We start from the raw sequence: 26,320 nt of genomic DNA, 5'->3' as shown, positions 1-26,320 counted from the left end.
AGAAATGCAAATTAAAACAACTCTGAGGCAGCACCTCACACCTATCAGATTGGCTGTGGAAAAATGAACACTAATGCATTGTTGGTGGAATTGTGAACTGATCCAGCAATACAATGATCCAAGACAATTCCAAAAGAAAATGCTCTCCACATCCAGAAAAAAAGAACTGTGGAATCTAGATGCAGATCAAACCATACTATTTCTACTTTTTTTTGTTTTTTGAGGTTTCCCCCTTTTGTTCTGGTTCTTCTTTCACAACAAGATTAATGCAGAAGTATGTTTAATGTGATCGTACATATATAACCTATATCAGATTGCTTTCTGTCTTGGGGAGAGGGAAGGAAAGGGAGGGATAGAGAAAAATTTGGGAATCGAAATATTATAAAAACATGTTGCAAACTATCTTTATATGTAACTGGAAAAAAATAAAATACTATTAGGATTGAAAAAAAAAGAACTGAGTGACACAGATTAGATTTAATAACCATGTGGCACAAATGAAGCTTTACCAGAGACATACCTAAAAGTAATTGCTGTTGAAGATTTTATGATAGAAAAAGCCTTAAAATTAGTCAGGATTCCCTCAATATCTTCTTCACCATCAAAACACTTGCTATTGGGGCAGCTAGGTGGCGCAGTGGATAGAGCACTGGCCCTGGAGTCAGGAGTACCTGAGTTCAAATCCAGCCTCAGACACTTAACACTTAGTAGCTGTGTGACCCTCGGCAAGTCACTTAACCCCAATTGCCTCACTAAAAACAGAACAAAACAAAACAAAAAAAACACTTGCTATTTATTCTTTCTGCAAACATGGGGTCCTGTAGCTGCCTCAGCTGTTGTTCTGGCTCTGGGCTGTGACTTGGAGGCCATAGTTTACTCACCGCTTGAGCTCCAAAACCCACTCTAACTGAATCCTCACAGTCCTCCCCCTTAATAGGATTTCAAACAAATATATGCATGTGTACATAAATGTATGTGTGTATGCATACGTATGCATATATACACATATACCCTGGATATTATACCAACTAAAGCCTGCACATGCACACACACATACACATGCCCCAAGTATTAGGCCCAATTGTTGTTTGATGACTTGTAAGTTTTCTCATTTTCAAGTGACACAAAGTTAAGTGTTATTAACCCCCAAAAATTGTCTAAATGTAACAAGCAAAGTACTTACTTTTGTCTATTGTATCCAATTTCTTTTCTTAAGTCACTGAGATTTCTTTCAGCAGCACGGGCTGACAGCTTGGAAAAAGAAAAAGAATTTCAAATATATTAAACATATTGAAGAGAGTATTGAACTTGGAAATGTTGGAGAAGCTGTGGAAAAATTGGAACACTAATGCATTATTGGTAGAGTTGTGAACTGATCCAGCCATTCTGGAGAGCAATTTGGAACTATGCCCAAAAGGCTATGGGGCTGTACACACCCTTTGACCCAGGAATACCACTACTAGGTCTATAGCCCAAAGAAATCATAAAAAGGGGAAAGGACCCACAGGTACAAAAATATCTATAGCAGCTCTCTTTGTGGTATCAAAGAACTGGAAATTGAGGGGATGCCGATCAATTGGGGAATGGCTGAACAAGTTGTAGAATATGAATGTAATGGCATACTACTGTGCTGTAAGAAATGATGAACAAGCAGATTTCAGAAAAACTTGCAAAGACTTAAGTGGACTGATGCTGAGTGAATCGAGCAGAACCAGGAGAACACTGTACACAGTTACAGCAACATCATTGTGTGATGATCAACTGTAATAGATTTGGCTATTCTCAGCAATATGATGATCCAAGACAATTCCAAAAGACTAATGATGGAAAATGTTCTTCACATCCAGAAAAAAGAATTGTGATCTGAATGCAGATTGAACCATTGTATTTCTACTTTTTTTTGTTTTTTTGAAGTTTTTCCCTTTTGTTCTGATTCTTCTTTCACAGTAACACTAATGCAGAAATATGTTTAATGTGATTACACATATATAACCTATATCAGATTGCTTTCTGTCTTGGGGAGCAGGGAAAGGAGGGAGGGAGAAAAATTTGGAACTAAAAATGTTATACTTTCTGATTATTTCATGTCAATCTCCTTGGCTGGATCTTCATCCAGGTCATGCTCTCTAAGTCTGTACTCTAGGGCTTTGTGTTGGTCCTTCTTTCCTCAAAACTTTTATACTATTTCATATGATGATCATATGAGGTACTATGGATTCAGTTATCATCTCTATACTGACCTCTCTGTCGACCTCCAATCTCACATCTTCAACTGCTTATTGGGCATCTCACATTGGATGTCCATTATAAATATTAAACTCAAATATTCAAAACGGAATTCAGTATCTTTCCCCTCGAGCATTCTCCTCTTCCTGACTTCCCTATTATTGTGGAAGTTACCTCCATTCTTCCAGTTACTCGGGCTCTAACCTAGGTGCCATCCTCACCTCCTCATTCTCACCACTCATATCTAATCTGTTGGCAAGTCTTGTTGATTTTTACCTTTGTAATATTTTTCATAAATGTCCCAGCTCTCCTCTGCCAGGGCCATCATTCTCATTCAGACTCTCATCACCTCACACTTGGACTTTTCCAATTGTCTTCTGGTTGGACAGCCTGCCTCAAGTCTCTCCCCACTCCATTCAGTCCTACACTCAGCTGTCAAAGTGATTTTCCTAAAGCGCAGGTTTGACCATGTCACACCTACCTCCACTCACTGCCAATTCCCTTTTTTTTTGTGAGGCATTTGGGGTTGTGACTTGCCCAGGGTCACACAGCTAGTAAGTGTCAAGTATCTGAGGCCAGATTCAAACTCAGGCCCTCCTGACTCCAGGGTTGGTGCTCTATGGACTGTGCTACCTAGCTGCCCCTGCCAGCTCCCTTTTAATCAACTCCAGTAGCTCACTAATATCTCCAAAATCAAATAATCTGGGGTCATCTAGGTGGCACAGTAGATAAAGCACCGGCCCTGGATTCAGGAGGACCTGAGTTCAAATCCAGCCTCACACACTTGACACTTACTAGCTGTGTGATCCTGGGCACATCACTTAACCCTCATTGCCCCGCAAAAAAACCAAACAAACAAAAATCAAATAATCTAGAATAAAATTATCTATTTGGCTTTTAAAGCCCTTTGTTAAGAGCTAAAATTCTAGCTAATCTGTCTAAAATATCTAATGAGTGGTCGCCAATCAATTACAAGCTTTAGCAAGAGTTAGACTTTTAAGCATTTATTAAGGAGAATAAGAATTTGGTAAAGAGAGAGAGAAAGGCCTAGATTCCTATCTATTAAAGGGAGAGCACATTTCTAGCTCCCTTCTCCGCCAGAGTCCAGAGGAAAAGAGCCCGAGACTGAGCGCCAGTCTCTTCCTTCCTCCTCCCACTAGCCCGCGTCACTTCCTGACTCCTGAAGAAAAGACTCCTGGTCTTGCCCTCAAAGACCTTTGCTTCATGGGCAGAAGTCTTCTACAGTAAGTCTCCAGCAGGTGGCGTCATTCCAATCGTTGCACCTTAATAATCTGGCCCCCTTTCTACATTTCTAGTCTTCTTATACCTGAGCAACCCCCACTTACTGTGATCCACTGACACTGGACTCCTTACTATTTCTCACACAAGTCTCTCAATCTCTCAACCCTGAACAATTTTAATGTAGTATTCTTTGTCCTCCATGCCTGGAATTCTTTCCTTTCTCATTTTCACACCTTGGCTTTTCTGGCTTCCTCCAAATTTGACAGAAGTCATTCCCAGATCTTTAATGCTAGTGCCTTCTTTAAATTTATTAGCTTCACTTTATTTTTTATACACACACACACACACACACACACACACACACGTATGTATGTATACATATATGTGTATAAGTATATATCATGTATGTATGTATATGTATCTTGTTTGTACATAGTATTTTGCATATTGTCTCCACTAAAAACCATAAGCTCCTTGAGCAGGAACTGTCTTTTACCTTTCTTTGCATCCCATGGCTTAGCACAGTGCCAGACCCCTAGTAAACACAATAAATGGTTGCTGATTTTACCTAAAAAGAGTTTAACTTATAGTGTAATCCTGGTAAAATGAAAGAATAACTGGTCCTTCTAAAGAGAATTATTAGTCATTAAAATTTTTTATCATTTCAAAAATAAGCTGTATATGGCTATATATTTTTGAAAATGTATGTGCTTTCATATGATTACATTATGATTATATATGACTATATATTATAAAATGATAAAATTATTTTGGAGACAAATACGTCTTTTAGAATTGAAAACTCACCCAGTTATCATGAGCTTTTTTCTCATGAGCAATGACCTGAAAAAAAGAGAAGAATTCAGAGGTAACTGAACAGAAATTTTTTCTAGTTAAAAAATTCAAAATTTTCAATATAATTCATAACACATAAATACATTAGATTTTTCACTTACAAAGGATCTTCCCTATAATAAATTCTTTCTCACAAAATGATTATGAAATGCTACCTTTTAAATCACCATACTGCTGAGTAATAAATCATACCAGTGTCCGACAATGAAAAGTCATCAGTCTGGAATTAGGGGTAACAATTCACTGGTATTTTTGTGATGACGTATCTTATGCTGACTCCATTCTGGGACTTTCCCTGGAGCAGTAAAAGACAGTAATTTTGAAGATATCCTATGCTAGATCCATAAGCATCTTTGTAATATTCCTTGTCATGACCAGCCAGCCAAGGAGAGAGTTCCCTGGTAGAAGTGCCTAAACGACACTATCCCAAGACATAAATACTAATTCAGTCACTTCAGAGAAAAAGTCTTCGTCTTCCCACATGTACCTGGCTTTTATAAGAATGAATAGTCCTTTGCAATTCTTCTTCAAGATCCTTGGCTCGTTCTCTGTGGTAAACATATAATCATTATTACTAAAAAATTAAGAAATGTCAAAATAAACTATTTGCATTACAAATGTCCACAGCACCAGGAGTTCTAATACTATTTATATGAGAAATGAGCAAAAAAAAATCTTAGGTGAATTACTTTCTAGAAATTTTAAATCATTATTTGAAAATTTAAAGCATGACTACATGGATCCACCAAATCAAATCTTCATTCAAATGTAATTGTCTGGTCATTAGAAGCATGACAGATGAAAATAACTGTCAAGGTAATTGAAATTATATATTTTTTTTAAATTCCAGGGAATGTATTAGCCTCTGGGTAGCATATACAAATTTAAGAGGAAAGAAATAACCCCATTTTCTAAACATCAGCTATGAAGAGATGAAACTTCTTAAAATGGGAAATGTGAAGGCTTCTTCTCTTCTCCCTCTGTACTATTTCACTTGGTGATCTCAATCAACTCCCATGGATTCAATTATCAGCTCTATGTTGATAGTTTTCAGATTGACTTCTCTAACCCTAACATTTCTGCTGATCTCCAGTCTCACAAATCCAACTACCTACTGGAAATTTCAAACTGGATGTCCTGTTGACATCTTTAATTCAACATGTTAAAAACTCAGCCCATTATCTTTCCTCCCATGCCCTCCCCACTTCCTAACTTCCCTATTTCTGTTCGGGGCACCATCAGCCTCCTAGTCAATTGAGCTCCCAACCCACACGTCACCCCTGATTCCTCACTTTGTCTCACCCTAATGTCCAGTCTATTGAAAAGCCCTGTCTATTTTTCCTCTTACACTGCCACCACCCTGATACAGGCCCTCTTTCTACCTCAGGCCTGAATTACTGCAATGAGTGCTCTGGTTAGTCTCTCTGCTTTAGGTCTCTCTCTACTTCAGTCCATCCTGTACTCAACTGTCAAATCGATCTTCCTTAAGCACAGGTCTGGCCATCTTGCCTTTCTTCTCATTTCAGTGGTTCCCTATCATCTCCAGAATCAAATTTAAATCCTTTGTTTGACATTCAAAGCCGTTCAAAAGTCTTTCTTTGTGGACCAAAAAAAAATCTTATTACTAAAACAAAAAAGATTAGTCCCTGGAGATCATTCACTAAGGAATAGAAGAAGAAATTTTAAATCACATAAATTTAGAACTCTTCTTCCCTTTACCTATGACTATATACAGATCACAGAAATTCAAAGTAACCAATCAAAATTTTGTTCAGTTGCATTGTAAAGCTTACATTTAACTTGTATTTTTCTTTAAGTGAGATATTAGATAAAAAGTGACAAAAAACAAAGCTAAGGTCTGTCAGTACCTGTAAGAATTAAGCTCTTCAGAAGCATGACTAATCTTTTCTCCTGCTTTGAAAAGTTTCTCCTCTTTCTGCAAGCGATCTTTTTCTTCCACAGTCAGTTTCCTTACAACAAAAATACCTTTGTTTTTAATCAGTTTCATTAACCCCTCTAATAAGAAAATCACTTCCTGGAAGTCTTATTTGTGTAAACACAATCTAGCTTGGAACTTGTCAAAACCTCAAATTAGAGAACTGACTGTTACAAAGACTTTTGGATTTACCATTGTTTTAGAGTTTTCTCTTTAAGCTTCTGTAAAAAGTAAAAATAAAAAAGGTCTGGAGCTATTGTTGGTCTTATAACTTTACATCCTAACAATGCACTGTGTTACCCAACAGTGAGCAATTTATGAACAGTTTTATGTTCTAAAAGTTTGTTTAAGGAACATTTAAAAAAGTTTTTTAAACTTTGGTAATCACAAATTCAAATTCCATAATTCACCAACAAACTGAAAACAACAAAAAATCCTTCAGCTATATATTTGGAGCATTATTTTATGTCCAAAAAATCCATATAGCCTCCTTAAAACAAACCTAAATGTAAGTGTCCCTTTGTCTGGCTCATATCTTCTCTTTGAAGAGTAGTGTAGATGAGGAAAGAATGTTATCTGGTAGGATACTGGACTTTGAAAGTCATCTACAGGGTTACTTTTGTCAAATCCTGAAAAAACAATCATAGGCAACTCTGCAAGTGTCTAAGTTGCAGAGTTACTATGGATCTGTGATTGCTATACCAAGAAAATCACAGGCCCAGATTCCCGCCCCCCCAAATGTATGTGTGCATGTATACAAACATATATGTCTGTATATATACATACATATGTAGATACATATAAATATAGATATAGATATATATCTGTATGCGCACATACACAATGTCATATAAATACACATATATAACTAGTTTCCAACTGAAATATTTGACTTTTGAAAATTCCACACATACTAAGAGCTGCTGCCACCCTAACCACATGGACTTTCTTTGGGACTACACCTGGACTTGACCAGCCACAGCAGTCCCTACATAGCTCCCCAAACACCTCCAACCATTGGGTTCTCAACAGCACTCCTAAATTAATGGTTAAATAAAGTTTTGTGGGATTAGAATGGGAATTTAAGTATAATTTCTGACATAGTTTCTATGGAAAAAATACATTGATACAAAAATACAAATGAACTTCTGGAATCTAACCTATATTCCTAAATCGAAGGCTATCATCCCCATATACTATTAAATCAAATTGCACATATTAAAAGCTTGATATTAAAAAATTTCTGAGATTTCACTTGCCAATAATAAAAAGTAAGAAGGTAAAATCGAATTAGTACCTATGGAGTTTCAATTCATTTTCTTGATACAATTCAGTCATTACTTTAAGTTTTTGTTGAAGCTTTTGCACCTCACTTTTAAAATATGCATTTTCAGTCTGCAAAGACACTTTCTCAGTCTGAAGAACTTCAATCTGACCTGTGGAATTTGTCAAGGATAAAAATCAAGACTCAAAGAGTTAATACTGTGAACTCGATAGCTACATTTCACAAAGAAAGTAACTCAAGATACTTAAAAGCAATGGAGATGGGGCAGCTAGGTGGCACAGTGGATAAAGCACCAGCCCTGGATTCAGGAGAACCCGAGTTCAAATCCGGCCTCAGACACTTGACACTTACTAGCTGTGTGATCCTGGGCAAGTCACTTAACCCTCATTGTCCCGCACCCCACCCCCCCAAAAAAAAAGCAACGGAAGTGATGTCCTCTCCTGTCTATGGAGAAAAGGTTGTGCTCACTTATAATAAACCAAAGAAAAGAAAGTAATAAAAAATATAACCAAAAGTGCAGGTACAATATGGAAACACTAAAGTTGTTGGAATATTTTCTGTAGAGACTGTCCACAACCAAAACTTCACCATCTTAAATCTCCCTGACATCTAAATGGCTCTAATTACATTACTTTGAACCAAAATTTCTCAAATTGCAGTGAAAAATAATGAAGGAAAGCCCTAAGGAAGTCTTGGAGATTGGAGTTTCAGAAGCAAACTTAATACTGCCTACGTTTGATCTCTTTATTTTATTTATTTTTTGTTTTGTTTTGTTTTAGTGAGGCAATTGGGGTTAAGTGACTTGCCCAGGGTCACACAGCTAGTAAGTGTCAAGTGTCTGAGGCCGGATTTGAACTCAGGTACTCCTGACTCCTGGGCCAGTGCTCTATCCACTGCGCCACCTAGCTGCCCCGATCTCTTTATTTTAAAAAATATTTCCATTAAAAAATTTTGATGGGGCAGCTAGGTGGCGCAGTGGATAAACCACCGGCCCTGGATTCAGGAGTTCTTGAGTTCAAATCCGGCCTCAGACACTTGACACTTACTAGCTGTGTGACCCTTGGCAAGTCACTTAACCCCCATTGCCCCGCAAAAAACAAAAAACAAAAAACAAAAAAAATTTTGAACTTCACAAATATCAAGTAAAATGAACACTGTCATGTTCACAACAGAACACAGACAGCTCGCTTTTTTAAAAAAATATATAACAAATTCAAAATGTTCCTCTCAAAGCTGTTCTGCTTCTCTGTGATCAATTCTGGCCTTTCTGCTGCTCTCTCCTATGAATTTCCAAAAACACATTTCAATCACAGTCCTTTCTTTTCTCTTTTCTTCCTTCTTTTTTCAATGCTATTCCTAGCTTTCTTTTCCATCCCTCATTCCCCAAGCCCATTAAGAAAAAAGAAGAACAAAACTTTTGTAACAAACATACATGGCCAAGCAAAACAAATTTCCATATTGGCTGTGTCTGAAAAATTCTGTTTCATTCAAGCCCTTGGGGAGTAGGCTTCCTCACTCAGTGACTCTCTACAATCATTACACTGAAGAATTCTTAGGTATAAATGTTATAAAAACTGTTCTCCTGGTTCTGTTCACTTCATTCTGCATCAGTTCATTCAAAGTCACTTTCATCATTTCTCATGGCACAATAATATTCCATTACATTCATGTGCCATCACTTTTTCAGCCATTACCTAATCATGGGCACACTCTTTGTTCCCAGTTCTCTGCCACTACAAAAAGATGTGGGTCCTTTTCCTCTTATCTTTAATCTCTTTGGAGTATAGGCATAGTAATTTAGGCACTGATGGGTCAAAGGGTGAGTCTAGTTCGGGAACTTTCTGTGGGCAGAGTTCCAAACTACTTTCAGAATGGATAGACCAATTCACAGCTCCACCAATGGTACACCAAGTGTCATTTTTCCTTTTTATAACTTTTGCTAATCTGATGCATGTGAGGTATAACTTCAGAATTGTTTTAAGTTTTATTTCTCTAGTGATTTATAAGAACATTTTTTCATATTTGTCAACAAGTATTTGAAAACTGTCTGTTCCTATATTTGACCATATATTTATTAAAGAATGGCTCTTGGGAGGCAGCTAGGTGGTACAGTGGATAAAGCACCGGCCCTGAATTCAGGAGGACCTGAGTTCAAATCTGGCCTCAGACACTTGACACTTATTAGCTGTGTGACCCTGGGCAAGTCACTTAACCCTCACTGCCCCATAAAAAGGAAAAAAAAATTGGCTCTTGTTTTTATAAAGTTGAATTAATTCCTTAGATATCTTGGATATCAGACCTTTATCAGGGAAATTTGCTCCATGGAATGGGGAGCATGAAGAATTCAGAGAAGCAAAGGAAGACTTGTATGAAATGATGCAAAAGTGAACAAAGCAGAACCAGAACAATATAAAAACAATTATATAATGTGAATGAAAACAATACTAAAAGGCAACAAAATCAAGTCGGATATAATGGAAAGTACTGGTTTCCATTCTGTCAACAAACAGAAAACTACAAAAAATTTAAAGTAACATGAGTTGCAATCACTCTATTATTGTTTCTTCTATGGAAAGGTACTTCATCTACGCCTGGAAGAGACTTTGGAGGAAACTGAGACCAACACCCTTCATTTTACAAGTATGATATTCAAGATCACAAGAAATAATCAGCAGAACCAGACTCTGAACCCAAGTCCCACAGGTCCAAGTATAAGTACTCTTTTCACTGTCCTTTGGGGAGGCATAATAGAGCGCTGACCTTGTAGCCAGGAAGACCTGAGTTCAAGTCTCACCTCTGACACATGCTGGCATCTAGGGAACTCTATAATTCTCTAAGTCGCAGAGAAAGTGCTGGCATATACAAATGAAAGAAATTTCCTCATCTGAGCATTTCCTATATCAATGAAATCACAGGTTTAATCCCTACCCTGTTTCCTAAGCCTAAGGAAAGTATTATACAAGGAAAAATTTCCTTGTTGGGAAGTAACATGCTTTAAAACAAAATGTTATTAAAACAATTTTAAATGAAATAAACCTAATGGTCTTTTCTCGGTTAAGATTCGCCTTGGGGCAGCTAGATGGCGCAGTGGTTAAAGCACCAGCCCTGGATTCAGGAGTACCTGAGTTCAAATCCAACCTCAGACACTTGACACTTACTAGCTGTGTGACCCTGGTTAAGTCACTTAACCCCCACTGCCTGAAAAAAAAAAAGATTCACCGTAACTTTTTGATAGTCTTTGATGCTGTTTATCATCCCTTCCCCCAAACATTTTCTCTTCCTTGGACTCCTGTAGCACTGCTTTCTCCTGGTTCTTCTCTAACCTGTCTGCTCACTCTTTCTAAAGTTCCTGTGATGGATGATCACCCATCCCCCTTCAAGCATGGCTCTCTCTAAGGCTCAATCCCTATACTCTTTCCCTTGGTGATTTCATCCACTTCTGTAAATTCAACTGAAATCTAGAAAAAGGAGTGGCAAATGGAAAGAGCCAAGACAGCTTCATTAAAAACAGATAATCACAGATTAAGCTTCATTCCTTTCCTGACAGGGTTATTATTAAGCTGTCATATAAGTGAAATTCCAAAGCTAAAGATTACTTAAGATTTCAGATAAGCATTTGTCAAGGTCTCTCAAGCTATTCTTGTGGAAAAGTCACAGAGATATGGGCTAGATGGTAATACAATCAGATAAATTCACAATTTAACCAAAGAATTAATGGTTAGATGTCAATGTGGAAGGGCTCCAGTAGATGGTCTCAGGTAAGTGACTTGGTGCTATCATAGCTACAATTTTTAACAATGCCTCTGATAAAAAGGCATAGGTGAAATGCTTATCAAATTTGCAGATGACAAAAAAACTAAGAAGTAAAGCTAATATGTCAGATGATAAGAGTTAGTATCCAAAAAGGACTTAACAATCTATGATATTTAGATCAATCTAATAAGATGAAAAACAGAGATAAATCAGCTTCAGAAATACTAGGTAAGAGATTCATAGCTAAAAAGCAATTTATTTGAAAAAAATCTGGACGTTTCAGTGGACTGCAAAATTAATATGAGTCAGCAATGTGGTATGGCAGCAGAGCAAAACAATGTGATCTTGGCCTGCATAGAAAGACATAACTTCCAAGAACACTGAGGGAATTCTATACTTTTCCCTAGTCACACCACATCTCAAGTACTATATTTGATGTGTGGGTGCCACATTAAAGGAAATACATTGACAGGTTGGAGAATATACAGAAGAGGACCACCAAGGAAGTGAAGGCTATCAAATTTATGCCATATGAGGACTGGTTGAAGAAAGGCAAAACCAGGAGCAACAGGTGGTTGCAAAGGTCACACTTAGAATTGACATGAGGAGGTTTCTAACAATTATAACTATTCAAAACTAGAATGGGCTACTTTCAGAGTAGTAAGTTCCCCCTTACTGAAAGTTTTTAAACAAGGGCTGGATAACCACTTGTCAAATATACAAGAAACAGGGATTAGAACTTTTGATTTCACTGGTATAGGGAACTTGTTCTACCAAGGCAGGTTGGCACCTTCTCTGCAACTTACTCTTAGAGGATTGCCTGAAGCACTGAGAAGTTAAATAACTTGAGCGGTCATTTGCCAATATGTGTCAGAGGCAAGACTTGAACCTGGGTGTTTCTGACTTTGAAGCCAAATCTATTTGAGCATAGCAGAAGGAATTATTTGCAAGTATGGGGTAGACATGGCCTCTGAGGTCCCTTAAGACTCTAAAATTCTGTGAGTCTGTGATTTATTATCTTTATGTGGATAATTTCTATATCGATCTATCCCTACTCTCATTCCTATATCACCAACTGCATACATCTCCACCTGAATGTCCTGTCAGCAACTCATAAGCTTCCTCTTCCAAACTTCCTTTTTTTCTGTTGAAGACAACACTATCTTCCCAGTCACCTAGGTTTGTGAATTTGGAGTCATTCTTCACTCTTTTCTCTTCCTCACTGTACATAGCCAATCCATTTTATATCTACATCTCTCCTTTCTATCCCCTTTATTCTACTCAAGGCTACCTCCCTGAGGTCTTCATCACTCATCTCCTGAACTACTGATAGGACTTTCTAATTGGTCTCACAGCCTCTAGTTTCTTCTCTTTCCAATCCATTTTCCACTTAGCTATCAAAATAATCTTAAGCACACATTTTACAATGTTATTCCCACCCACCCCTCTTCAAAACTTTTCAGTTACTTCCTATTGCCTGCAGGATAAAATGCAAACTCTTCAACCTATCTTTAAAGACCCTCCACAATCTAACTTCAAAATCTATTTGTCTTATTATATTACTTCCCTCCACATCCTCTATGTCTGAGACAAACTAATTGTTCCCTGAACTCAATATTCTATCTTCCATTATCTTGTCATGTCACAAGCCATACATAGCCCATGCCTGGGAAATGCTCCCTCCTGATCACCACCTTTCACAATTAATCTTTCTCTTCATTCATAGCTAAGCTCTCAGATGTCATCTACTCTGGGGAGGTTCCCCTAACTTTTTTTTCTCCCCTAGCTTTTAAACTTTTTTTTTTTTTTTTTAGTGAGGCAATTGGGGTTAAGTGACTTGCCCAGGGTCACACAGCTAGTAAGTGTATATTAAGTGTCTGAGGCCGGATTTGAACTCAGGTACTCCTGACTCCAGGGCCGGTGCTCCATCCACTGTGCCACCTAGCTGCCCCTGCTTTTAAACTTTTAAAGAAAGTTGGTCTGTATATTTGTTAGCTTTGTGAAATAGACAAGACTTATGAAAGCTTTAAATAGGCCTAGTAAAATTCAATTTCTTTTCTTTCTTTTTTTTTTTTCTGGCAGGGCAATGAGGTTTAAGTGGCTTGCCCAGGGTCACACAACATTTAGTCTCAATACTAAATTACTCTAGTGTGCATTTATAAGATTTAACTGTATGATAGTAATGTACATAAATGAGGCAAAACAGAGATCTATTCTGAATAGGCAGCTTGGTGGACAGAGCGATGAACTTGAAATCGAAAAATCATGAATTCAAATCCTCTAACATTTGCTAACTACATGATCATAAAATCACATATATTGTTTAGCTTCAGTTTCCTCATTTGTAAAAAGCTGTTAAAGCCCTATAATCGTGTCAGTAATTATTATTATTTTGTAATTAATTAAAAGTGGAACTAGGTTATTTTTGCTATTGGACAAAATTTAAATCTGTCACTGGGTTATATATTTAATTATATAGTGAAAAGGTTGGGGTTTTTTTATCCAACTTTTAAGCATGTTTAATTTACAACTGTATTAAATATACCACAACATAATTCAGACAAACCTAATTAAAATGTTAAATTGTTTGAATATAAATGAGAGAACATTAAAAAATCTTCAAAAAAACAATCAGAAATAACTACACTTGACATATTCCTTCAAAATTAAAAAACCCAAAAGTAGTAAGATTACAATTACCCCCTAAAAGTTAGAATCAATCTTGAAATTATCTGTGTATGAAGGCAGCAATGACTTTTAAAAACAAATGTTTATAAATAAATGTAGTAAATGGATTACCTTTATACTCTTCCTTTGTTTTATCTTCATCAGACAATTGAGAATATAAACGGTTCCTTTCTGCTTCCAAGGTTTTTAAACAAGCATTCAACTTTTTACAGTGTGAAATATTTTTGAAATAAAAAAGAGAACATTTATCATTATAAATATTTATACCCATAACACTATTTACTCACGATTTCCTCTCCCATTTTTTTCTAAGAATTTTACCACTTCATGGATCTGGAAGGATGACTATAACAAAAAAAAATTCTTCACCAATTAAGTCTGGTGTTTTCAGGCTACCAGGATTATAACCAATAGGAACTCACCAAAAGAAAAGCCCCTGAAGAGTCAACAAAGAGCAGCCAAAGATTTAGGTACAGTGGTAAAGTAACCTTCTCTTTACTTTCAGCAAAAAATTTTAAACACAATTTAAACTTCTTTAAAAGCTTTTTAAAGGGGGCAGCTAGATGGCGCAGTGGATAGAGCACCGGCCCTGGATTCAGGAGTGCCTGGGTTCAAATCCAGCCTCAGACACTTAACACTTGCTAGCTGTGTGACCTTGGGCAAGTCACTTGACCCCAATTGCCTCAAAAAAAAAAAAAAGCTTTTTAAAGACTTCGCAGAGTATCAGTACTGTTAATATCTAAAAAAGCAGATTACTAATGGGGAAAGGAAGATAACATAAAAAAAATGGGGAAGAGGATAGAAGTTAAAGAGGAAGAAAAAGTGAATTGTGTACAGGAGGAAATATACAGTGCAAATATAAACAAATGAGGTGACAAAATAGTTCCAAATGGAACCTGGAAATTTGTTATAAAAAATGTCAAACTTCCTAAGTAAGGATTTATGAAATTCAAACATTTGAGTGATTCTTCAATAATAAAAATCTATTAATAGAATCCCAATCAATTCTTAAAAGTGTTTGTACTGCTATATTTTATGGAATTAAAATGGATACAGCTGTCTCTGTTTATCCCTTTCCCATGCTGTTTATGTCATTAGGCAATACATACCTTAGCAGCATAAATCAGTTTTTTCACAGTCTGCTTTTGGTGATCATCTACAGTAATTAATAAGAACAAACATAACACAATAAATCAACTAAATAATATACTGCCATGACATTTTTAGTCAATTTACTGTTATAAATTTGCTACATTGGGGCTTTACTATTACACTCCCAGCTATAATGAGGAATTTGGTTTAAGACAGATCTGCATTGGACCTGTTCTTTGGGACATATGAATAGAAATGCCAGAAGGACCCTATTATAACATTTCGTAAAATCCCACAGCATGGTAGGAGTGAGGGTGCAAAAGCAAAATTATAAGTCCCTATTTATTACTGATTTCCTTAACTTTTCTTGGCATCTTACATCAAAATATTACCTGAGTTGCAATGTGAATTAAAATAAGATTTAGAAAATAGTTCTTTCCCTTCATATAAATGATTTTATAATGGATTAAATGGAGGACAAATGATCCAAAGATAGCATTAAGTGTTTATTTTGGGGTGATAACTTTTTTTCAATATGTAAGTGCTAACATAAAAAAGTTTTAGAAAACCAACATTTGCTGCTCCTTTAGATTCTTTCTTTCCATCTCCCCCCAAAAAAGGAAGAGGTATGTAGCAGTCAGAAATGTTCATTCAGGAATGTAGTGAATGGGGCTTGATCATATTAAAATAACTCTGACCTCTCTAGATCTCAACCAAGAATAGCAGTAAAACAGCACAAAGGCTCCCTCAAATTGGAGTATTAAGCTATGAATAATGCCAAGAAAACATCTGGATCTACTTATTTAAGGTACACATAAAGTGTTTGATTTTCATGGTTTTCTTAGTGGGTCTTACACACTGTAAAATGACTGAAAACAAAAACCCTGCATCTAACTTAAATCTTTTAGCCAAAAGATAAGTTTCAGAAGTTATCTTCAGAATACCTAAATGGTCTCCAATCACGGATTCACTGTTTATTTCCACTTCAAAATGATTATCACTGACATTATCTTCTCCTAGTACAGCAGCCCAGTCTTTCATCTTCAGCAAGCATTCTGTCAGAGACTTGAGAGTTACCAAAAAGAAAAATAAGGTGATTCTGATTATCATATTAATAATGGATTTTCAATTCTTCTTTATTTGTATTATTTGTACTCTAGCAATCAATACACTACATTTCTAGTATTCATCTATCCCATCAAAAATACACGTAAGCGTGGACTCAACAATTAAGTTTTCAAACAAAAGTTATTTCACAACCATTTAATTAGTTCTACTAACCAAAATTAATTTTTCCAAACTAAATGTTGCTGCCCAATCCTCCTAAATGTGTGGTCACAAAATAAACAAAAAAATTCTTATGTGATTTTGGGGAAAAGGTAGAAAAAAGTAATCATAGAAGCAGCATCTTGCAACATGTTTGAACTTGCTCCTGAAGTACTTTTTTTTAATCAAAAAAGTATCTTATTATTTTCCAGTTACAGGTAAAGATAGTTTGCAACATTTTTGGTTTTTTTCCCATATAAATATTTTATTATTTTCCAGTTACATTTAGAGATAGTTTTCAACATTTGTTTTTATAAAGATTTCTAGTTTCAAATTTTTCTCCCTCCCTCCCCCCTCCCCAAGACAGCATTTAATCTGATATAGGTTATGTATGTATAGTCACATTAAAATATTTCTGCATTAGTAATGTTATGAGAGAAGAATCAGAGCAAAAAGGAAAAACCTCAAAAAATAAAAACAACAAAAAAACCCAACAGAAATAGTATGGTTCGATCTGCATCTAGATTCCACAGTTTTGTTTTGTTTGTTTTTCTTTCCTGGATTTGGAGAACATTATGCATCATGAGCCTTTGGAACTATCTTGGACCATTGTATTGCTGAGAAGAATCAGGTCTATCACAGTTGATCAACAAATAATGTTGTTGATACTGTGTACAATATTCTCCTGGTTCTGCTCATCTCACTCATCATCAGTTCATGCATGAATTTGCTTCTGAAGTACTTTTTTTTTTGCAGGGCAATAAGAGTTAAGTGACTTGCCCAGAGTCACATAGCTAGTAAGTGTCAAGTGTCTGAGGCCAGATTTGAACTCAGGTCCTCCTGAATCCAGGGCCAGTGCTCTATCCACTGTGCCACCTAGCTGCCCCTGAAGTACTTTTAAGATTAACCAGTTTTGTACTAGCAGCTATGGTAAATAAAAATGAAAACTGTATTTTATTTCACATTAAAATTCTCCAAAAGTTAGAACAAATAATATCAAAGAAATCTGTAACTGCTAGCAATTTTAAAAAGACATATGGGGGGGGGCAGCTAGGTGGTACAGTGGATAAAGCACCGGCCCTAGATTCAGGAGTACCTAAGTTCAAAACTGGCCTCAGATACTTGACACTTACTAGCTGTGTGACCCTGATCAAGTCACTTAACCCTCATTGCCCCGCCCCCCCCAAAAGACTTATGGAGATGAAATAAACTCAAGGACAAGAATTCTGATGGGCACAAAAATAAAGTTAGGGAAGCTGCACATAAAGGATGAGGAATGAAATAGTGCTCAAGTCATAGGATTTATTAAAATGCTGCAAAATTCAGACATGATTTATTTAAATGAGACAAGTAATGGTGAGATTTTTAAAAATTAGCCTCATTTGAAGAGAAAACCTAAATATAAGGAAAATCTCTGCAGTCTACTAGTGTGAGAATCAGAGTGCCACCCCCCTGCTGAGAAAGACATTGTGAGAACCAGGGCAGCTCGGCCCTGAGGAGAAAGCATGTGACTTTGTGTCCAGCCAGAAGTTGTCTGGCGTCCAGAAGTTATGTCTATTCATAGATCACCTGTAAGTCATGTCAATCAATGGACCAGCAGATTAGCTTGGAGCTGTGTGTGGAGACTGCCTCTCTTCCAGTCCCGCAGGGAACTTCCACTGGAAGCTGGGGAGGCTCAGCCTGTTCATTTGGGTACCAGCTGGTGGTGGCAGGAGCATGCAGAGTAGACAGATCTCTCTTTCTCTACATGTTCTCTTTACTAACCCCTAACATACTTTAATAAATGCTTAATGCCCAGAGATTGGTGCTAAAGCTTCTAATTTAAGGCAACCACACATTAGATATTTAGACATCACAGTTAGATTTTTTAACCATCACAGTTGGTGAACCACAAAGAGGAAAGCTGAATCCTGATCTTCTGATCTTCCGGTTGGGTAAGAAATTTTCCCCCAGCCTGTCCCTCTAAATTCCAAGTTAGCTGCTAAGTACCTAAGTACCTCTGTACCTCCTAAGTACCCTTTTTCTAATTTTAGCCTATTTCCACGTCTCTCCCTTTACTTTTTCCAATGGATCTTAGCCTCTTGAGTTTTTCCAAGAAAATATTTCACATTGCCCTCTATTTTTTTTATTCATTTGGATTTGCTGTATTGTGTCTTGGTTTCTCATAAAGTCACTAGCTTCCATTTGTTTAATCCTAATTCTTAGGCAATTATTTTCATCAGAGGGCTTTTGTACCTCCTTTTCCATTTGGCCAATTTAGCTTTTCAAGCTGTTGAGTTTTTTCTCATGTCTTTCCTGCATCCCCCTCATTTCTCTTTCCATTTTTTCCTCTACCTATCTAACTTTATCTTCAAAGTCCTTTTTGAGCACCTCTATGACCTGAGACCAATTCATATTTTTCTTGGAAGCTTTAGATATAGGGGTCCTGACACTGACATCTTCCTCTGAGGGTGCACCTCGATCTTCCTTGTCACCGAAGAAACTTTCTAAGGTCCTCACCTTTCTCTGCTCATCTTGCTTTTCTTTTACTTGACTTTTAGCTCCTTAAAGTGGGGCACTGTTTCCAGGCTGCGGTATCCCCAGCTTAAGAAGTCCCAGGTGGTATGATTTGAGGAGGATCAGGTTCTTCATTCAGCTGGCCTGTTCCCTGGTCTGCAGATGACCCCAGACCAACTTGCTAATCAACCAGCTTTGTGTGTTGTGGTTGTCAGCTCCTACAAGCCTGTGCCCCTCCCCCACCTGGGCCACTGCTACTCAAGCCTACCTCAGCACCAGCATAGACCCCTGTAATCTCCCTCCTGTCAAGGGCTCAGCCTTCTCACCAGCTTAGTTCCAGACAACACTGGCACTTCAACTGATTCAGAGGATCTTGGGGTCTCCTTCTCTGGTGAGGCCTTCCTGGGACTGGATCTGTGTCACGGTGATGGTGAGGTTGGGCTCTACTCCTGTCTCAGCACAGCAGCTCCCTCCTCCTGACATTCCAAGCCGTTCTTGGTTAGATGATTTCAGTACATTCTTCTGTGGGTTTTGCAGCTCCAGGCATTGTCCTATGTCATTATTTGGATGATTTTTGGAGCAATTGTGTCATGAGTTTGAGAACTCACTGCCTTTCCTCCACCATCTTCATCTTCTTAGTTGTTCACTGAATAATGTTGTTGTTATTACATACAATGTCAATGTTTTCCTGGTTCTGCTCACTTAATTTTGTATCAGTTCATACAAGTATTTCCAGATTTTTCTGAAATCATCTTGCTCATCATTTCTTATTACATATATAGTATTATATATATAATGGATTATATGTATAAATATATATATGGATAGTATTATATATAGTATACCATTACATTCATATACTAGTTTTTTCACCATCCCCCAATTGATGGGCATCCTCTCAATTTTCAAGTTTTTGCCACCACAAAAAGAGTTTCTATAAATATTTTTTGAACAGTGGGGCCTTTCCCCTATCTTATAATCTTTGGGTTAGTAGTGATATTGCTGGATCAAAGGTCATCCATAGTTTGAGTGGTCTTTGGGTAAAATTCCAAATTGCTCTCCAGAATGGTTGGATCAGTTCACAACTCCAAGAGTGCATTATTGTTTCACTTTTCCCACAACTCCTGCAACATTTATTATTTTCCTTTTCTGTCATACTAGTCAATCTGATAGCTGTGAGGTAGTAGCTCAGAACTGTTTTAATTTGCATTTCTCTAATCAGTAGTGATTTAGAGCTTTTTTTTTATGTGATTATAGACAGTTTTGAATTCCTTACCTGAAAACATCTGTTCATATCTTTTGACCATTTATCAGTTGGGGAATGACTTATATTCTTACAAATTTGACTCAGTACTCTATATCTTTGAGAAATGAGGCCTTTATCAGAGATACTTGCTGGAAAATCGTTTCCCAGCTTTCTAATCTTGGCTGCATTTGTGCAAAAGCTTTTAAGCAAACTGAAGAGCAAGGAATAGTTTCTATCAGTTCCATGGAGAGGGAAAGAATTTTTGACTCAACATGAGATAGAGAACATTACAATATAAAATGGATAATTCTCATGTTATCTTTTATTTCATCTTTATTCATTGTGAATTCTTTTTTCTTTTCTTTTCTTTTCTTTTTTTTTTTTGTGGGGCAATGAAGGTTTAAGTGACTTGCCCAGGATCACACAGCTAGTAAATGTCAAGTGTCTGAGGCTGGATTTGAACTCAAGTCCTCCTGAATCCAGGGCTGGTGCTTTATCCACTGTGCCACCTAGCTGCCCCTAGTTTTTTGTGTTTTTTTTTTAATCAGCTCCAAGTTTTATTTAATTGGTTTAATGGTGGTTTTGCTTTCAATTTTGCTTATCTCGATTTTCAAAATTTGCTAATTAAAAACTGAATTTAATTAAAAATTGGCAACTGCTCTGCCTACTGCGTCATCCATTTTTTTCTCACATTCTCCCATTATTTGAAATAGTAAATACTATTCCTTTTTTCTCTAGGGTATTATTTTCCCCTCCCTTTTTTTTCTTCACTGAATATTATATAAAAAATCCAAAACCAGGGGACAGCTAGGTGGTGCAGTGGATAAACATCAGTCCTGGATTCAGGAGTACCTGAGTTCAAATCTGGCCTCAGACACTTGACACTTACTAGCTGTGTGACCCTGGGCAAGTCACTTAACCTTCATTGCCCAGCAAAAAAATTTAAAAAGTCCAAAACCATGCCAATCCTTCTTTTTGTCATATTTAAGTCCCTCTATGAACTTTGAAAACACTGGGGTTCTGGTATGTTGCTTCCCCCTATTAGAATTAAATACTTTCTCTCCAATTGCTCTAACCTTTTAAGGGTTTTTTATATTTCAGAGATACTACTCAGCTCTGGTCTTTCCATCAAGACTGCCTGGAAATTCTCTATTTCATTAAAGATCCAATATTTCCTCTGGTGAAATTATGACTCAATTTTTCTAGCTCTTAGTTGAAAAGCTTTATCTTTTGCTCTCTGGAACATCATGTTCTAAACTTACCTGTGCTTCAGTGTGGTGGCTGCTAAGTTTTACATGGTCCTTCTGGTTCTTTGGCATTTGAACTTTTTCATTCTAGCATCTTACATAAAGTATTTTATCTTTAACCTGGAAGCTCTGGATTTTGACTTTGTACACTTTAGGATTTCTTTCAAGAGGTAACTGGTGGATTAAATTTTTACTTTTCCATATCGTTCTTAGAGGTCTGAAGAGTTTTCATTTAGGATTTCTTAAATATGATACCCAAGACTTTTTTGGTTATGGTTTTCTGGTAGTCCAATTATTCTTAGCTTATCTTTCCTTGACCTGTTTTCTGGGCAGATTGGTTCTGGGGGGTTTTTTTTGTAGGGCAAATGAGTGTTAAGTGACTTGCCCAGGGTCACACAGCTAGTAAGTGTCAAGTGTTTGAGGCCAGATTTGAACTCCTGGTTGGAACATTATGAGATTGGGAACTGAAGGCCATCCCAGCTCTGTACTTCCCTAAATAGGTTCCTCTGCATAGGGCCCCTCTCCTTAGTGCCTGCAGGCTTATAAAGTTTCTCCTTTTCTTGAACTAGACTAGATAAAGATACATGTGGTACTTTTTCTCTATTTTGGTGAGACCTCTCTATCTTTGACATTTCTGGAATGCATGCCTGCTATATCTAAAGAACATTTGGCAGAAAGCCTGGTAATAATACTTTTAATTTGCTAAAATGATACATACCCTCATGGTAGATAAGTTTAATCTAATTTACACACTCATTTTTAAGAATCAGGAAAGCTTACAATTCTACAGCTTATGAAACATATGTTTAATAAATGAATGAATGCTGAAAAAAATAAAACATTCTATTAAATCCCAAAACAGTGACACTCAAATCTAAAATTACTTACCTTGATCTGACTTTCTTTATTACTTAAAACTTGCTCCATATTTGCTTTAGAAGTTTCAAACATTTTTTTCTGTTCGTTAAGTTCATCCAGTTGTTCATTCCACCCTTTAGCTTCTTGTAAAAGCTGGAATCCCCATAAAGTAATTAGTATATTTTCCAATCACACACGTAGACAAGAAAATGTGGTATTTTTGTCACACTGCTACCTAAAGAAAACAAGGGCTTCAGAAGAGAAAGGGAGAACTGGAACATGAATGGCTGGTGAAAAGACAACATATCTAAGAGGGGGATTGAGGTTTCACACAGATTCCTGGCTAGGATAAATGTAGCACATCTAATAAAGACTGGCAAGAAAATATTTCACTGCGGTAGTGCAAATCTAATCAAAAGAACTTTAAACCAAAAAGGCAAAAGGAAAGGAGAGACTGTCATTGTCTATGTAGGAGACCTGGTGTGCTAAAGAATAAACTATGATGTTGGGAGAGCAACAGTGAAATGAAAGAGCCACTCAGGGTAGATGGAGCAACATATGTTGTACCCAGTGACCCAGAGAATACAGAGCAGCTCAAATCTTATTTTGTTTCTGTTTTGTCCAAGGAAAATGACCTGTGCACTGGAAAGGACAGAATAACATGACATAGGCTTCCAAAAGATCTCAACATTGGAACAAATTTAGTAAAATGAAATTTCATAAGGATGGACAATCTTACATAAGGATTCAGAAAAGTCAACTTCACAGTTCACCTGAAAAAGATCAAGGAGTTTTAGCAGACTACAAGGTCAATAAAAATTAAGAGTGGGAGATGGCAATCAAAAAAGCTCATGTAATCTTAGGCTGCATTCAAAGCAACATAATGGACAAGATCAGGACGGGGCCAGTCCTGCTGTATTCTGTCCCGGTCAGACTACATATGCAATATTATGCTATGTACTAGACTCAAATTTTTAGTAAGGATATTTGAGAGGGTGAAGAATGTCCACAGGATGGCAATCAGAATGGTAAAGGGTCTCAAATTCATGCCACGTGAGAACTGGTTTAAAGAATTGGAAATATTTAGCCTGAAGAGAAAATTTTGAGATAAGTTTATAACCATCTTCAATCATATGAAGAGCCATCCTGAGGAAGTAGTATTGAATTAAAGAGTTCTGTGATCACCTTCAGGGTGATAATAGGGCATCCAAACAGAAATATCTATCAAAGATTTATGGATGAGTACTCAGAAGAGAGGTAAGAAATGGGACTGGTCTTTTTGTGGTGACAAAGAATTGGAAATTAAGGGGATGAAATAAATTGAGGAACAGCTGAACAAGTTGTGGTATAGGATGGGGACAGAATACTATTGTGCTATAAGAAATGACAAGCAGGATAGTTTCAGAAAACCTGAAAAGATCTATATAAACTGATGCAAAGTGAAATGAACAGAACCAGGAGAGCATTGTATACAGTAACTGCAATATCAGAAGATAATCAACTGTGGAAGACCTAGTTACTCTGATCAATACAATGATTCAAGACAATTCCAAAGGATCCACAAATGAAAAATGCTATCCACTCTAGAGAGACAACTGATGAACTCTGAATGAAAATTGAAATACACTTTTCCCTACTTTGTTTATATTTCTAGTTTTTTATTCTTTTTTGCAAAATAAATAATATGGAAATGTTTTGCATGATTTCACATGTATAAGTGATATCATTACTTGTCTTCTTAATGGGTAGGGGAGCAGCAGGAAGTAGAGAATTTGGAAATCAAAAAAAATTTTTTTAAAGAATGTAAAAAAAGAATGAATAAAAAGGGAAAGAATCAAAGGAAAAGAAATGGGGCTAAATAATTGGGAGTCATCTAGCTTTCCTCTAAAACATGCCTTTATCTCTAATTTCTGTTTCTATTGATAGAAGCACTATCTTTCTAGCCATTTAGACTTTGATTCTTCATTCTCTCTTACTCTAGACTTCCATTTCATTGCCACATGGCAGTCATTCTCTCTGAAATATCCCTAGTTTCCATTTCTACCTTTCCACTTTTAGACATGCTTTCAGAAAGGAGAACTCTTTCAACTCAAGTATTCTCTAATTCAAGAAGTATTTATGAAGCTTCTGCTAAGTGCAAGGCCCTAACTTAGAGGCTGGGAACATTATGATAAAAGAAAATACAATTCCTGCCCTCAAGGAGCTTACATTGCATTGGGGAGATGCATCATATAAATTAGATAAGCATATATACAATAGTTTAAGAAGGGAACACTCATCACTAGGAGGATCAGGAATAGTTTCTTAAAGGAAGCGGCATAGGAATTGAGACTTGAAGGAAGCCTAAATTCTAGAAGGCAAGGGCAAAAGGGAATTTGCCTGTACAAAGGAAAGGAAATAAGAGATGAAATGTTGAGTTTAGGGAACAGAAGGCAGACTGGTTTGGCTGGAACATAGACTGAATGAAGGGGAAGACTATGAATAAGCCTGAAAAGGTAATCTAGAAACATATTGTGAAAGGCTTTACATGCCAAGTTGATGAGACTGTATTTTATCCTAGAGGGGAAAAAAAGGAACCACTGGAGTCTGTCTGAATAAGGAGAATAATATAGTCAGAGCAGTGCTTCAAAAATGTCATTTTAGCAATTCTGTCAGTTAAAAGGAAATTTAAAGACAGGTAGCTCCTTGAGGAACTATTTCCATAGTTCTGGTGATAAGTAATGAATTGCCAAACTAGGGTGATGTTCTTGTCAATGGAGAGGAAGGGTGCAAGAAATTCTGACAAGGTAGAACTGACCAAACTTGGCAACTGATGAGGGATAAATGAAAGTAAGGAGTTATAGATATGACTCCAATGTTGTAAAACTGTTGTCCTCAAAAGAAACAGAAGTCTGGGGGGCGGCTAGGTGGCGCAGTGGATAAAGCACCGGCCCTGGATTCAGGAGTTCCTGAGTTCAAATTTGGCCTCAGACACTTGACACTTTACTGGCTGTGTGACCCTGGGCAAGTCACTTAACCCCCATTGCCCCACAAAAAAAAAAAAAAAGAAAGAAAAAAAAAAAGAAACAGAAGTCTGGAGAAGGGCTGGATTTGAGGTATGAGGACATACTGCAATTGACTTTCAGACATCTAAATGGGCTTCCCTAAAGGTTAGCACACTGGGGGAGAAGTACAAAGATATGCCAAGATGAGGATAATTTCTTTTTTTTTTTTAATTCAAAAATTTGTTTGTTTATTGATGAAATATAACAGTAAATGTAATAGTGATGCAAGTTTATTACAAAGAAATAGAGAAATCAAAATTTCTGAAATGAAAACAGAATATTGTACTTTAAGATAAGCCTACACTGATAATATGATAAAAATATCATTCTTTTCATAGCTTCTTAAGAAACATAGGTGATACAGTAACACCTTTCTCACATCTTAGCATCTATCTACAGGGATCAATCAGCCAAGATGCATTTATCAGTCCCTTACGGTATTCTAGGTACTATAAAGAAATAAAAGTCTCTGCCCACAAGAAAGATACATTTTATTAGGGGAAAGAGTTACAGATAAAAAACTAAATACAATATGTTTTAGGAGAAGGGGAAAAACTAAACAACTGGGAGACTGGGAAAGGACTCATGTGAGAAGTGGTGCCTGAGTTCAGATTTAAAGGAAGGCAGGTGTTCTAAGAGCCAAAGCTGGAGGTGGGAGGGGTGTAACATTCCAGGATTGAAGGACAGCTGGTGTAAAGGTGGGCCCCCCACAGGTAGAATATGGCATATATATGAGGGTTTCAGGTAAGCCAATTTGACAGGATCATAATGTAGTGGAGGGGAGTCATGCTGAAGCTCAAAATAGTCCTTTAAATGAAAAGATGAGTTAGTAGTTGATCATAGAGGCAACTGACAAAGTAAAATTTAAACCTCTTTCCATTGCTAAGGACCAGCAAGCAAGCTGTGCTCTGAGCTTGGCATGACAATAGTCCTTTGCAATTACCCTCTGGATGATCTCACCCTCTGGGCTAGTCACACAATGTACCAGGTGTTCTCTGGTCAAAGACAAACACTGGACAAAGTTGGAACGTCCTGCAATGAATCAAACTTGTCATATACTTGCTTTTCCCTCATTGTTAGGGATAC

The 26,320-nt window shown here is 36.9% G+C and overlaps 1 protein-coding gene across 13 annotated transcripts in view; it reads right to left on the bottom strand.

The window, feature by feature from the left end:
- Positions 1-26,320, bottom strand: part of MIA2 (MIA SH3 domain ER export factor 2) — a 119,302-nt gene that overhangs the window by 22,572 nt on the left and 70,410 nt on the right. For all 13 annotated transcript variants that reach the window (XM_043988254.1, XM_043988258.1, XM_043988256.1 and 10 more), the window contains 9 exons: positions 22,221-22,343; positions 16,022-16,142; positions 15,095-15,141; positions 14,097-14,187; positions 7,557-7,695; positions 6,192-6,293; positions 4,811-4,871; positions 4,276-4,311; positions 1,184-1,251 (listed from right to left, as the gene is read on the bottom strand). In XM_043988254.1, the coding sequence (XP_043844189.1) occupies positions 1,184-1,251; positions 4,276-4,311; positions 4,811-4,871; positions 6,192-6,293; positions 7,557-7,695; positions 14,097-14,187; positions 15,095-15,141; positions 16,022-16,142; positions 22,221-22,343 (788 nt within the window). The remainder of the gene's footprint in view (positions 1-1,183; positions 1,252-4,275; positions 4,312-4,810; positions 4,872-6,191; positions 6,294-7,556; positions 7,696-14,096; positions 14,188-15,094; positions 15,142-16,021; positions 16,143-22,220; positions 22,344-26,320) is intronic.

The sequence above is a fragment of the Dromiciops gliroides genome, chromosome 2 (genome assembly GCF_019393635.1).
Source record: "Dromiciops gliroides isolate mDroGli1 chromosome 2, mDroGli1.pri, whole genome shotgun sequence".
Lineage (NCBI taxonomy): Eukaryota > Metazoa > Chordata > Mammalia > Microbiotheria > Microbiotheriidae > Dromiciops > Dromiciops gliroides.
This window is presented reverse-complemented; position numbering and strand designations above follow the sequence as displayed.